We start from the raw sequence: 13,935 nt of genomic DNA, 5'->3' as shown, positions 1-13,935 counted from the left end.
TAGCAAAGACTGCCACCATCTAGTCCAACAGTCACCATGATTGTAACTGACCTGGGCTTCTTTCTTCTTTGAAAATTGAGGTGTAATTCACATACCGTATAATCCTTTTAAGGTATGGAATTCAAGGGATTTTAGTATTTACAAGATTGAGCAGCCATCACTGTTGTCTAATTCCAGAACATTTTCATTACCCTGAAAGGGACCCCCCCTTACTGATTAGCCATCATATCATGTCTGTTTCTCCCAAGGCCCTGGACACTACTTATCTATTTTCTCTCTGTGTGCAATGCCTCATACAATATGTAGCCTTTTGTCATTGGCTTCTTTGACTTAGCAAAACTTAAAAACAGGTTCATCCAGGCGATAGCAAGTTATCATTCCTTCATCCCTTTCTCTGGCTCTGCTGTAGACTTCTGCAATATCCTCCCACTGTGGTCAATCTGCCTGCATCTACTAGGGTCCTTGGGAACCTGCTCACCATGGAAGCCAGGATGAGCTTTTTCAAATGTCAGTCACATCACCTCACTCTTTAACTCAAAATCCTCCAAAGGCTTTCTATTTTACTTAGAGAAAAATTTGATCTCCTTGCCATGGCCTCTAATGGCCTTCAATGATCAGGATCTGACCTTGTCTACTTCTCCAACCTCAGCTTCACCCTATTTTTCACTCTATGCCAGTGACTTCTGCTTCTTTAAGCTTTCTGGCTTGTTTCTGTCTCCGAGTCTTTGTACCTGATGGTCCCTTCACTGGGGGCCCTTCATTCGTAGTCCTTCCCATGACTGGTTTCTTCTCATCCTTAAGGCCTCCCACAGCATCTCCCCAGAGAAGCCAGGCTAGATAAGCCTGTCTCAAGTATCTTTCCCCCAACTCGCAGTCACCTATTATTATTGCATTATCCTGTTTTATTTTATTTTAAGATTATTTATTTATTTATTAATGAGAGACACACAAAGAGAGGCAGAGACATAGGCAGAGGGAGAAGCAGGCTCCCTACCTGAGCCAAAGGCAGATGCTCAACCACTGAGCCACCCAAGCATCCCTGCATTATCCTGTTTTAATTTCTTTGTAGTATTTACTACTATGTGAAATTGCTTTGTTTTGTCATATTATTATCATCATTTTCTCCTTGAAAATCTGTCAACTCCACAAAGGCAGGGACTTTAGCTGACTTGGTCACTGCTGTATCCCAAGCTTCTACAAGGGAGCCTAGAAGGTGCTCAATTCATATTTGAAGGATTGTATGACTATTGTGCCTAGAACTTCTAAAGCTTCTAGATCTTGCCCCTATTCTCAATTCCTAAACCTGGATCTCTTTGCCTGCTACTAGACTTTGCTATTGCCAACTACTGTTTGACTGGATTTCTCTCTATTGCTGACTTTTTCACTGTCTGACATGCAACCCTTCCCTAACACCCTCCATGATGAGTCTTCTGAACGTCCCTATCATAGGCTAGCAGGTCTTGTTAATCTGTAGGACCATGATCAAACGGAGCCTTCATACTTACAGGGTGTAGGCAGAAATCAAAGTTCAGTTGCCCATTTGCAATCAGGAATGCAAGAGATAATGGGTAAGAGGAATCAGCATGGTACCCAGATTCAAACTTTCAGTGTTGAACAGAGTAAATGGGAGTGCTTTAGATTCTATGTACTACATATGATGGTGCATACTGATGTACAAGCTCAGTTTATTTATTTATTTTAATATTTTATTTATTTATTCATGACAAGTAGAGAGAGAGAGAGAGAGAGAGAGAGAGAGAGAGAGAGAGGGAGGGAGAAGCAGACTCCATGCAGGGAGCCCGACATGGGACTTGATCCCAGGTCCCCAGGATCACAGCCCGGGCTGAAAGTGGTGCTAAACCGCTGGGCCACCGGGGCTGCCCACAAACTCAGTTTAAATGAACATGGGGACACTTGGGGAGCTCCGTGGCTGAGTATCTGCCTTTGGCTCAGGGTATGATCGATCCCTGGGGTCCTGGCATTAAGTACCGCATCAGGCTCCCCACAGGGAGCCTGCTTCTCCCTCAGCCTATGTCTCTGCCTCTTTCTCTGTGTCTCTCATGAATAAATAAATAAATAATCACTTAGAAATATAAATAAATAAATAAATAAATAAATAAGAACTTCTAGGTACAGATTGCAATGTTTGTAAGAGAATTGTTAAGCCTCCCCTGCAGAAATCTGGGATCTAATTTCCTTGAAATATTTGGACAAAAGGGGACTTCTGGAATCAGCTTCATTCAGTCAGTTGTGGAATCCACAGTCTTTGCTTATGGGTAACTAAAGTGCCTATCTTCCCTCATTCTCCCATCCATCTTCTCTTATCCAAGTCACACAACAGCATGACCATTTGTCGGCACATCTTTCCTTAAGCAATTTTTTCAAAAATAACTCATATACAGAGAGTAGAACACAAGCCATAAGTGAGGAGAAAATATTTGCCAAACATTTAACCAATAAAAGTTCTGGAATACATAAAGCATTCCTATAATGGGTTAAAAAAAATAAAAAGCCTAACAACCCAATGGGGGCAAGAAACAAATGGGCATTTCACTGTTGCGAAAACAGCAATGGCGAATATATTTGTGAAAAGATACTCACCCTTATTATTAACGCTGGAAATTGTAAATTAAATCCATAATGAGATGCCACACCCACCAGACTGGCAAAGCTTTCTGCAAGGATGTGCAGCAATGGAAATTTCATGCATTGTTGGTGGTGTGGAGATTGGTATAACACATCGGAAAACAATTTAAAGTAGAGTTTAATGAGATTTTTCTCCCATGATAACTCTACTTCCAAGTACAGACCTCTGAAAACTCCTGCACATGTGCACCAAGGGACATGTACAAGGACATTCAGAGTCACCAGGTTCATGCAGAAAAAAATACTTGCAATGCATGAGTTGTTTCTTTTGCTGACCTGCTGGGGTATAAAAAGCCTTGAGGCCACTATTTGCAGGCTTCTCTGTTCTCACTGACATCTCACCCCACACAAGCTGCTGAAGCTAGACATCCTTCAGTGCACCTCCAGGAAATACAGGAAGGCAATCGGGAATCAGGGCCACCTCCACCCATCAAAATCCTCTGCACTACCTTTTTACTACTTTGGGAATAAATCAAAGCTTAAGCAATACTGATCAAATCTATTCTCATCCATCCTTGATTCCTGGTTCGGACCATGACTCTCATCCGGCCTTGCTCATATGCTGCATGCAAACTTAAAAACAGGAGTGACTATTTTTTTCTTATTACCTGTCAGGATGAGCACTTGCCTTGTAAGACAGCTATTTCAGTATGGATTTGGGGCCCTTCACCAAGTTCTAATTTCCTTTAGGGAAATTCCTCCTGTTACTAAAGATTCTAGTCTTTAAGGCCCCACTTTGCCTATAGTGCTTTGCACAGTGCATTTCTAGTGCATTAAAATCCCCAGCTTAGAGAAGAAAGGTCTTCGCAGAGGGGTCTCTCCCACAGGCTGATATCCTTGGGCAGACAATTTAATATCTCCAAGTATCATCAGTATCATCAAATAAGCGTCATAATAGTTTTACCTTCCAGAGATGATATGAGTGTTAAATTAAATAGCAGGGGAAGGTGTCCCTTAGGAAATGTTAATGTACTTCCTTTCTACCCTTTCCTCTGTGTTGCTTTCGTAAGGAGGTCAAATGAGCTCAGTCTTCCCTCTTTCAGTAGAAGGAAATTAAAACAGTATCAGCCAGTGTCCTAGAGAGGCTGCTTCCTGGACATTTCCACTTAGGAAGTAAAGGAAAGTATGGAGGGGGATGGCAGAGTTCCCATCACCCTAGAAATCAGAAAGCAACAGCTAGGGGGAGGGACCGCGGGAGAAACGCATGGAAAAACGAGCAACCTTGGGAACACATAGGATAGCCAGAGACCTTCCAGACCTATTGGAAATGTATGTGTGGTCAAATCCCAGCAATCCTTTCTCCTCGAGCTTCTTCAACAGATAACTGCATTTCCCTAAATGATCTCAGATCTTGCAGGAATTGGGGGAACACCAGGGTCACCACTGGTACTCCGGTACGCACCGGGCTTGAGCTGGGAGCTGGGGACGAAGGAGCGAGCGGGACAGAGGTGCTTCTGCGGAGGTGGAGGTGCGCACAGTGGGTGCGGCAGAGGAGGCCTTCCCGAGAGGTGCGCCAGGGGCGTCCCAGGACCCCCCCCCCCCCGCGTAAGAACCCCGATCCCGGCCCCTTCGGGCCTCCGGGCTCGCGCTCCTCCTCCAGCCCCCGCCCAGACCCTCTCCGAGCAGGGAACGGACGTGCACTGGGTCGTTTCCAGGCTCATCCCCGAGCCCCGGGGCGGCCGGAGCGAGAGGCGCCCTGAGTCACGACAGTGGCCGGGGGCGGGTCCCGCCGCGGGTGGGGGCCGGGGGCGGGCGGCGGGTCGCGAGTGACGCGACGGAGCCCGGGGGCGTGGGCGGCGAGCTGACGCGCGTGGGGACCGCGCCGCCCCAGCCCACGTGTCCGCCAGATTTAAAACTTGGCGGCGGAGCCCCGCGAGCCGCGCGTCCGGGACCCGGAGGCACTGCCAGGGCCCCGCGTGCCGCGCTGAGCCCCGAGATGCCCGCAGCGGCCGAGATGCCCGCGCCGCCCCCGCCGCCGCCGCTGCTGCTGCTGCTGCTGCTCGCCTGCTGCGCGGGCACCTGCCCAGGTGAGCGCCCGCGCCCGCCGTCCTGGCGCCTTCCCCGGGCCACCTGCCTCGCTCTCTTCCTCCCTTTCTGCTGTCGGCTTGGGGGGGGGGCTCCCCGGCTTCCCGCCTCTGACGACCCTCGCGCGGCGCCGCGCACCGGCCCCCAGCCCCGCAGGTCCCGCGCACCTGGCTGGGCTCCCTCACGCGCGGGACGTCCGTGGCCCGCGGACCCGGGAAAACTTGAACGAACGAACATGCCGAAAATTAAAGTGCGTTCCCTTTCGTGGCAATGACTAGCCGGATTGATGGCTAAAGCCGAACTGGACTTTGACACCTGCCGATCACCTGGCGCTGCTGCCGGTGAACTCGGGAGAGCGCCGCTCTCCTTTAGGGAGTGAGCTCCTGTTGCGTTCAGATCACCCCGAGCGACGAAACAGGCCCCCTTCTGGCCCTTTAGAAGGGGACGGGGGTGCGCTCGGTGCCTTTCTAGGTTCTGACGCACCAGGTCAGGAAAAAGAACGGAGACTTTCTTTGTATCACAGAGTTGGAGAGGCAAGTGCGCCAGCCGGGCTTTCAATCAGTGCCGCAGCGAAAGCCAGTGAAGGCAGATGCCATCTGATAAAATAGGGATTTCCAGTGCTTGGCTCAGAGAAAAGAACTGGAAAAAGCAAAATCGAGGTCAGGGAGGGATGTCTGCAGCTTGGGAGACGAGGTAGAAGGAAGCCCAGTATGTTCCAGCGGGGAGATCACTCCCCTATTCCCCAAAGATTACCTGGAGGGATCCATCCTTTGCCCCCCACCTCTGATCCAGAGTCCCCTCCAGGGCCAGCCACTATCCTGCCAAGACTGAATCTTCTAACTCCACAGCGGGTTCCCTTAGCTTCCCTCTGCCCTCCTGGCGGTGAGGCAGAGGTGCGCAGACCATGTCATCACTGTTGAGAACACTGGGGACTTGAAACCGTAACTGCAGGGGCCTTTCAGAGCTTGCAGGCCAGCCCTCAATTAGAGGTGGAGAAACTGAAGCTATTCTTTTCCAATATATTTATTTTTATTGCTGTCCTTTTATCATTTTTGGTTTTTTGGCCCCTTTCCTGGGGGCATTGGAGAAGGAGGTGGGGAGGAGCTCTCCTGCTTGCAAAATGAGGTCATTTGGCTATGGAATGTTAGCAGTCCGAAGCTAGACCTAAACCTTCTCCATCACATAGCCAGCAATGCTACAGCATAACCTATGCAAGGTAGTGTTAATATTTTAATGTTTTAAATTTGTTTTTGGTAGAATTAGGGTGGCAGTCTTTATCTACCTTGTTAAAGAAGCAGATGATTATAGTTTTAAAAGTGTCCTTTTCTCTGTAAAGCAAATGTACCTGCTATACATGTTACATGCTATATGATTACAGTGATATTTGGATCGGTGGGAGATAACTGCTTTTTTGAGAAATGGGGGAATTTTCAGGCTGCTGGTGATTAAGCAGAAACTGTAGAAGGCCTTTTTTTTTTTGGCAAAAGACAAGTCTTGGGTTTTATGTTGAGAAAGAATGTTTCTGCTGGCTGACCAATCATCTCATAAACATCCCCAGTATTTCTCAAGCAAACAGACAAGATGCCTTTTCCACTGCACAGAAACCCCCTAGACTATCATTTTGTATCTTTTTCCCCTTTAGACCTGCTCTTGATATTGAAAAAAATAATTTTATCTCTCTAAAGATGTGAGGGAGAGGGGAATGAGTGAACATAGTATGATCTTCCCTAGTCCTGAGTCCCTAAAAATGGCATTGGAAGGGAAGCATGACATACATAATCAAAACTGGGAGATAATCTATGAAGATTAATCATTATGCAGGATGTAACTGGATGTATCTAAAAACAACAAAACAAATATCACAAAGCCGTAGGAAAATAAAATAGTGTCAAAAAGTGGAGCATCCTTGGCAAAATGAGTTAGCAGAGCATGCAACAGCAAGATAAAGAGCCAGTCACAAGTCTGGTGGATGGAAACAGTTTACGATTCAAAGAACATCATTAAAATAAAGAAAGAAATTTTCTAAAAGAGGGAACATTTTGGATAACTGCAACAAACCTTGATTTGGCTTGTGACAGTAAGTGATCAAAGTGCCCAAGACTAAATTAAGAAGGGTTTTTTCCTACTCAGACCCTTGCTCTTTGAATATGTCTTAAAATTCAGACTCCTGCTCATTGACTATGTCTTAAAATTCAGTCAGTAGTAACAATTTCTCACTTTGGAACCCTACACTAGCTAAGTGCTAGCAACAAGGAAAGAAAATTAGCACCACTTTTAGAATAATTAAGTCTGGGGATGCCTGGGTGGCTCTGCAGTTGAGCGGTTGAGTGTCTGCCTTTGGCTGAGGGTGTGATCCTGGAATCCCAGATTGGGTCCTCCCCCCCGCACCAGCATTGGGCTCCCTGCATGGAGCCTGCTTCTCCCTCTGCCTGTGTCTGCCTCTGTGTGTGTGTCTCTCATGAATAAATAAATAAAATCTTTAAGAAAAGTAATTATCTCTGTTTTTCAGAGAGAGACAGGTACTATATGATCTGACTTGTACATGCAATCTAAAAAACCCCAGCAAAACAAAATCAAACCAAGCATGTGGATACAGAGAACAGAATAGGGGTTCACAGAGGTAGGAGGTGGAAGTTTGAAATGCGTAAAGGGAGTCAAAAGGTACAAACTTCCATTTATAAAATAAATAAGCCATGAGGATGTAATGTAAAGCATGGTGACTACATGGTGTATTTGAAAGCTGCTAAGAGTGAATCTTAAAAGTTCTCATCACAAGAAAAAAAACCTCTGTAACTACGTTGGTGATAGATGTTAATGAGACTTATTGTGGTGATCATTTCACAATATATACAAATTTAGGATTGTTATGTTGTGCAGCTGCAACTAGCATAATGTATGTCGGTTATACCCCAATCTAAAGGTCAGTTCTTCTTTCTCTAACAGATGGTGTATTTGCAGATGCAAAAGTTGTCTATCCGTATTATTTGCATTAGTTAGACTGTACACTATAAGACTAAAGGTTTCACTTTACTAGACAGTATATAAGTATCTTAAAGCTGATCAAAAACAGTGCAGTTTTTGTAATCTACGAGATAACGACACTTTGACTATACTTAAGAAAATATCTAGGGATCCCTGGGTGGCGCAGCGGTTTGGCGCCTGCCTTTGGCCCAGGGTGTGATCCTGGAGACCCGGGATCGAATCCCACATCGGGCTCCCGGTGCATGGAGCCTGCTTTTCCCTCTGCCTGTGTCTCTGCCTCTCTCTCTCTCTCTCTCTCTCTGTGAGACTATCATAAATTAAAAAAAAAAAGTATCTAGTACTACTATTTGACTATATAAAGCCCATACCTAGGGTATCTTGGGGGAAAAAATCACATCAACTTTGGTTAACAAGTACACAAAGGGAAGAAAAATATTTCCTTTTTACATTTGGGTCTGGTACTCGGATATTAGTGAGTTTCTATAAATTAAAAACATTTTGAAATTTTGGCTCCTCTAACATTTTTACCCTGAGACTGTTTACATGTGTTGTGTAAGAACCACAAAGTACCCCTTTTTGATTATATAAGTGCTTGGGAGTAAGATATCATGGCAATTTCTGTGTGGCCCATGCAAGCTTGGGATGTGGAAGGAGGCAAGCTCACCGGGAGGCAGCATGGAGCTGGGAGCTTCCACTTTTACCGAAGGGTGGGAGACAGGCAGGTGAAGAAAGAATATAAAATTGTGAGGTGTCTGGGTGGCTCAGTTGGTTAAGCATCTGCTTTTGGCTCAGGTCATGAACCTGTGTTGGGCTCCCTGCTCAGAGGGGAGCCTGCTTCTCCCTCCCCCTCTCCCCCTGCTCATGTTCTCTCTCTATCTCAAATAAATAAAATTTAAAACAAAAAAAAAAGAGTATAAAATTGTATTCTTTAAACAGGAGCACCTGTCAAAGAGAAATGAACAGTGGTATAGTGAGTGGAGAAATCAGAAGTACATGCTGGTAAAGACTGAATCGAAAGAGTGGAAATCTTTGTGTTTTCCCTTTGCATCCGTACCTGCCTCTGGTTCTGTTCTTTTCCATCAAATCGTGCCCTCCCCTTCCATTCCTCTCCATTCCACCTTCCTATTATTCAGTCTTAGTAACTGCAGATAAGCAGGGCGTCCAAGTTGTAAGGAATGGGCCAATGGCCTTTTAGGTGGTTTTCGAGAGAACATCCATACCCCATTTTGGAAGTGTTCAGACTTGTTAGAGAGAAGCTTGGACCTAAAATGTCTCTTTGAGCTGCTTAGTTGTGTTGAACAATGAGGCATCCTCCATTTCTTCCTACGATGCAATGTTCTATCCTCCTGGATGTTCAGTGGTATCCAAGAACCAGTAGCATCAGTATCATCAGGGAACTTGATAGAAAAGCAGACGCTTGGGCTGGTCTCTGACTGCCTGAATTAGAATCTCATTGAGTAAGATCACCAGGTATTTTTTGTTTGTTTTAGAGACTTTATTTATTTATTCATGAGAGACACAGAAAGAGAGGCAGACACATAGGCAGAGGGAGAAGCAGGTTCCCTGTGGGGAGCCTGATGCAAGACTCGATCCCAGAACCCCGGGATCACCACCTGAGCCAAAGACGGATGCTCAACCACTGAGTTTCCTCATCTTAAAGTGAGAACAGGTATAAGAGCTATTTCAAAAGTCTGTTAAAAGGATATAATACACTTTAAATGTCCAGGATAGTGCCTGGCATCAATAAATGCTCAGTGTTAGTAGGTGCTATCTTATTTTTAAAAAGTTATTTTCTTTAAGCTTATTCTTTTAAGTATTTAATTTTGCTACATTTGAGATCTTAGAAAAACTTAGTCTTTGATTGCAGGACATTTTCTTGATTTTATTAAAGATAAATGTACATAGATAAGAAAATAAATAGTAATCACATTTAATATTAATAAATATTATTTCAGTGTTTTTGCTGAAATAATTTACATAGCATGAATTAGAAAATTGAATCTATGGAGAAAATATTATTTTAGTGGATGTAAGCTAGCTAACATTTTATTTCAGTAATAATTAAGGGCCTAACAAATAATTATTCTTTAAAAGACCTTTATTGAAATATACTTTATATACAACTCAGTAGGGGTTTTTAAAAAGATTTTATTTAATTATTTTAAAAAGCGAAGGAGAGCACACAAGCAGGAGGAGAAAGAGAGAGATCTCCAGGAGTCTCCACACTGAATGCAAAGCCCAACTCGGGGCTCAATCCCAGGACTCTGAGATCATGACCTGAGTGAAAACCAAGAGTTGGACAGTTAACCAACTGAACCACCCAGGTGCCCCAACTCAGTGGGTTTTACATAGACTTTAAGAACTGTGTAGCTATCACAATAATACAATTTTCCACTCCCCCCCCCAAAAAAAAAATCTGTTATGTCCATTTGCAGTCAATCTCCATTCCTACTCCCAGCTCCAGGCAACCACTAATCTTTCTATTATTATAGATTTGCCTTTTCTGGACATTCCATATAAATGGAATCATATAATCTTGATCTTTTGCATCTGGCTTATTTGATTTAGCATAGTATGTCTGAGATTCCTTTTTGATGAAGTATATATCAGTACTTCATTCCTTTTTATTGCCAAATAGTATTCCATTATGTGCATACACCACCTTTTGTTTATCTCTTATCAAATAACAGATATTTGGATCATTTCCACTCTGAGGCTATTATGATATACTGCTATGCACATTTATGTATACATGTTTTTGTGTAGACGAAAACAAATTCATTCTTAGAGTTATATTTTTGAAATGCTACTAAGGTTTATTTAATAATTATGTATCCTTATACTAAGTCTAATGCTGAAATATCTAGCTGAAATAGGAGGGTAATGATGTACAGTGAAAATGAAAAATGTCATCTGAAACTGAATTATATATAAATGTTTAACTTTAAAAGAAATACTATAAAAATAACATGTAAGCATAACTTTATTTTTAGGTGCTCCAGTATTATCTCAAGGATTACAGCCTGAACAAGAACCACAGCTGTGGAATGAGGTAAAGAATTGTTCTTATGCAAATTAGTGGAAATTTTACCTTATTTGAAATTATCAAATGAAATAAGATAATTGAGTTTTGAGACAACTATGATTTTACTAACATTCTGATATGATAATATTCAGAATTATTATTCTCTTGAAATGAAAGAAGGAAAATGAAAAGAAACAAAACAATTACAGTAAATGGTAAAGTAACATGACAGAAATAAGCCCAATAATAGAGTAATTACAATAATGTGAATGTACCAAAAATAACACTTAAAGACAGAGATTCTCAGATTGGATTTTTAAAATAAAGACCCAACAATTTGTTGTCTATAAAAGTTGCACTTAAAAAAGAAAAAAAGGCTATCCAAAAAGTCTGGGAAAGGACCTTCCAAAAAATATGAATTGCAAGAAAATTGGAGTAGCGATCTTAATATCTGATAAAATAGAATTCAAATAAACCATCATAGAAAAGAGGGAACCTTATTTTATGCTTTTATTAATAATGCTCAGTATCTCCATATGCTCAGATCTTGAATTATGTTCAGTGTTTTTATGCTGATAAAAGAACAGCAGAGCAAAAGATATAGCCATTATTAATATGTAGTTTAAAAAAACTCAAAATTTACTTAATAACTGGTAGAACTTCATGGAAAAATAGATCAATGAACAGTTATAGTTAGAGATTTTAGTATACCTCTCTCAAAACTGATGACATATAAGTAGATACAGCAAAGATTTAACCGTTCCATTAATAAATTTGAACTATTAAAAATACTTTTTAAAACCTACACTAGATAGTATACAGATTCTTTCTGAGTATAATTGGAACATTACACAAAAATAGACCATGTGTGAGGACACAAAACTTCCGTAAGTTAAAAGGGAAGCATTTTATTTTATTTTATTTTATTTTATTTTTTTATTTTATTTTTTTAGTCTGTGAATACCTTGTTCTACATTTTATTTATTTATTTTTTATTTTATTTTTTTTAATTTATTTTTTATTGGTGTTCAATTTACTAACATACAGAATAACACCCAGTGCCCGTCACCCATTCACTCCCACCCCCCGCCCTCCTCCCCTTCCACCACCCCTAGTTCGTTTCCCAGAGTTAGCAGTCTTTACGTTCTGTCTCCCTTTCTGACACTTCCCACACATTTCTTCTCCCTTCCCTTAAAGGGAAGCATTTTAAATGTTTTCCATTCATAACGCAAAAGAATTAGAAATTAACAGCAATGAAAGTACAACTTCAATATCCCATCTGTTTAGAAAATATGCAGCATTCTGGTAAATAACACCAGGCTAAAGAGAAAATTACAAAATGGTTAGAATTAAATCACATAAAAACACTGTAAGTCAAAATGTGGGGGCACCTGGCTGGCTCAGTCAGTAGAGCACGCAACTCTTGACCTCAGGGTCATGAGTTCAAGCCCCATGTGGAGTGTAGTTGAACTAGAAGTGCCAGAGAGTAAATGCCCCCCACTTTAGATAGCCCTCAATTGGTGACCCAAGGGAGTTGCTGAATAAGTACCTTAGCTGCCTCTTCCCTCTATCCCTCTTCAGTTGGGATAACAGATGTATTCTGCATTGGTTCCTAGAGTTCCCCAGATAGACTGATCCCAGTTATCCATGGTGGTAATATGCTTGAAAACATACTCTTTACTGGATTCCTTCTCTTTCTTCTCTGTCTTCATTATCCTACCAGTGCTTCTTGGGTCATCTCCCCGAATAATCTACTCATATCTACATCACTATCTCAAGGTCTGTTTCTGAGAGAACCCAAACTAAGGCAGAAATGCACAACTTACAATGAAAGCAACATTAAAAATCAGAGGGGAAAGCACAGATTGTTTGGCAAGTGAAGGCTGAGAAACTGGCTCGCTGTATGGAGAAAAATAAAGCCAACACCTCATTGGACATTTTGTAATGTATATAAATATCAAATCACAATGTTGTGCACCTGAAACTAATATATGCCAATTATTTTTCAATAAAAAAAAACTAACAAGTGAGCTCCAAGTGGATTAAAGATCTAAATACAAATGGTAAATGATAGTTAATAGAATCTATCTTTTCTATTAGGAAAATATCTTTGTGAGCTCGGAGGAGGGAATGACTTCTAAAACAAAATTTCAAATATAGATCATAAGGCCAAAAAGATGATAGATTGAATTACATTAAAAGTAAATATTTCTATCAAAAAGACTATATTTAAAAAAAAAAAAGTAAGAGCCTTTGAAAGATGTTGGCTACATATAAAACTGACAAAGGATTAATTTCTAGAATCTCTAAGATACTCTATCAAACCAATTGGATAAAAGATAGGAATCCAAGGTAAAAGTAGTCAAAGACAGAACAATTTACAAAGAAGAAACCTGAAGACCAACAAGTATATAAAGAGAGGCTCAGATTCATTAGTAAAAAAGAAATGAAAATTAAGACAACAACAACAAAGTGTCACTCTCTACCCATTAGACTAGCAAAATTGGAATCTAGGTAATGGCAAGAGTTGGCAAGAACGTGGAATGTACAAATCTCACACTTTGCTGGTGAGAGTGTAAACTGGAGCTATCTGGAAAGCAACCTAGATATCCCCATAATCTAGCATTCCCCCTCCTGGGTATATAGCTCAAAAATATCCTCCTTTAGAGCCATAAGTGGAAAACAGATACAAGGAGGTGGATAACAGCTTTGCTTATATTAAAATAGAACTGGAGGAAACCCAGCTATCTATCATTGGGGAGTGGGTAGGCAACAGTCATATGGTAGGCGCATTATAGAGTATTCTATAGCAGTTAGGAGCAACAAACTAGATGTCCCCAGTAACGTGGATAGATCTCAAAATATAGTTTTGAGTGAAAAAAAAGTAAGAAAATGCCATACATGCACACCAAATAGCAATACAAATTTTACAAGAACATAAATAAATGGGGAACACACATCAAATACATTAAGAAGAGTTGCTCATGGGAGGATGGAATAGGAATAAGAAACTGAAACATAAAAGAATAAATAAATAAAGCGAGTTCAGTGATGATCATAAACTATGAGCTGAGGAGAATATTCTGTGTACCTAAGCCACCCCAAACAAAATACATAAAGGAAGAGGCAAGTTGGAAAGTAAGTGCCAAGTACTACACAAGCTCTAATAACAGAAATTCATAAAGTTTATGATAAAGTTCTCTGCCTTGGTCATCTATCAAAATACATGCTAAAGGCAGATAAACAAGATGAAGAAT

General features: G+C 41.6%; 1 protein-coding gene across 1 annotated transcript in view; it reads left to right on the top strand.

Annotated features, from left to right (window-relative positions):
- The first annotated feature begins 3,995 nt into the window (after positions 1 to 3,995).
- The window catches only part of NMU (neuromedin U), a 28,251-nt gene continuing 18,311 nt past the window's right edge, over positions 3,996 to 13,935 (top strand). Inside the window, exons 1-3 of the mRNA XM_077848067.1 lie at positions 3,996 to 4,154; positions 4,478 to 4,673; positions 10,647 to 10,705. Coding sequence (XP_077704193.1) covers positions 4,583 to 4,673; positions 10,647 to 10,705 — 150 coding nt within the window. The 5' untranslated portion in view covers positions 3,996 to 4,154; positions 4,478 to 4,582. The remainder of the gene's footprint in view (positions 4,155 to 4,477; positions 4,674 to 10,646; positions 10,706 to 13,935) is intronic.

This window comes from Canis aureus, chromosome 14 (assembly GCF_053574225.1).
Source record: "Canis aureus isolate CA01 chromosome 14, VMU_Caureus_v.1.0, whole genome shotgun sequence".
Classification (NCBI taxonomy): domain Eukaryota; kingdom Metazoa; phylum Chordata; class Mammalia; order Carnivora; family Canidae; genus Canis; species Canis aureus.
The sequence above is the reverse complement of the archived record's forward strand: the minus strand, read 5'-3'. Positions and strand labels throughout refer to the sequence as shown.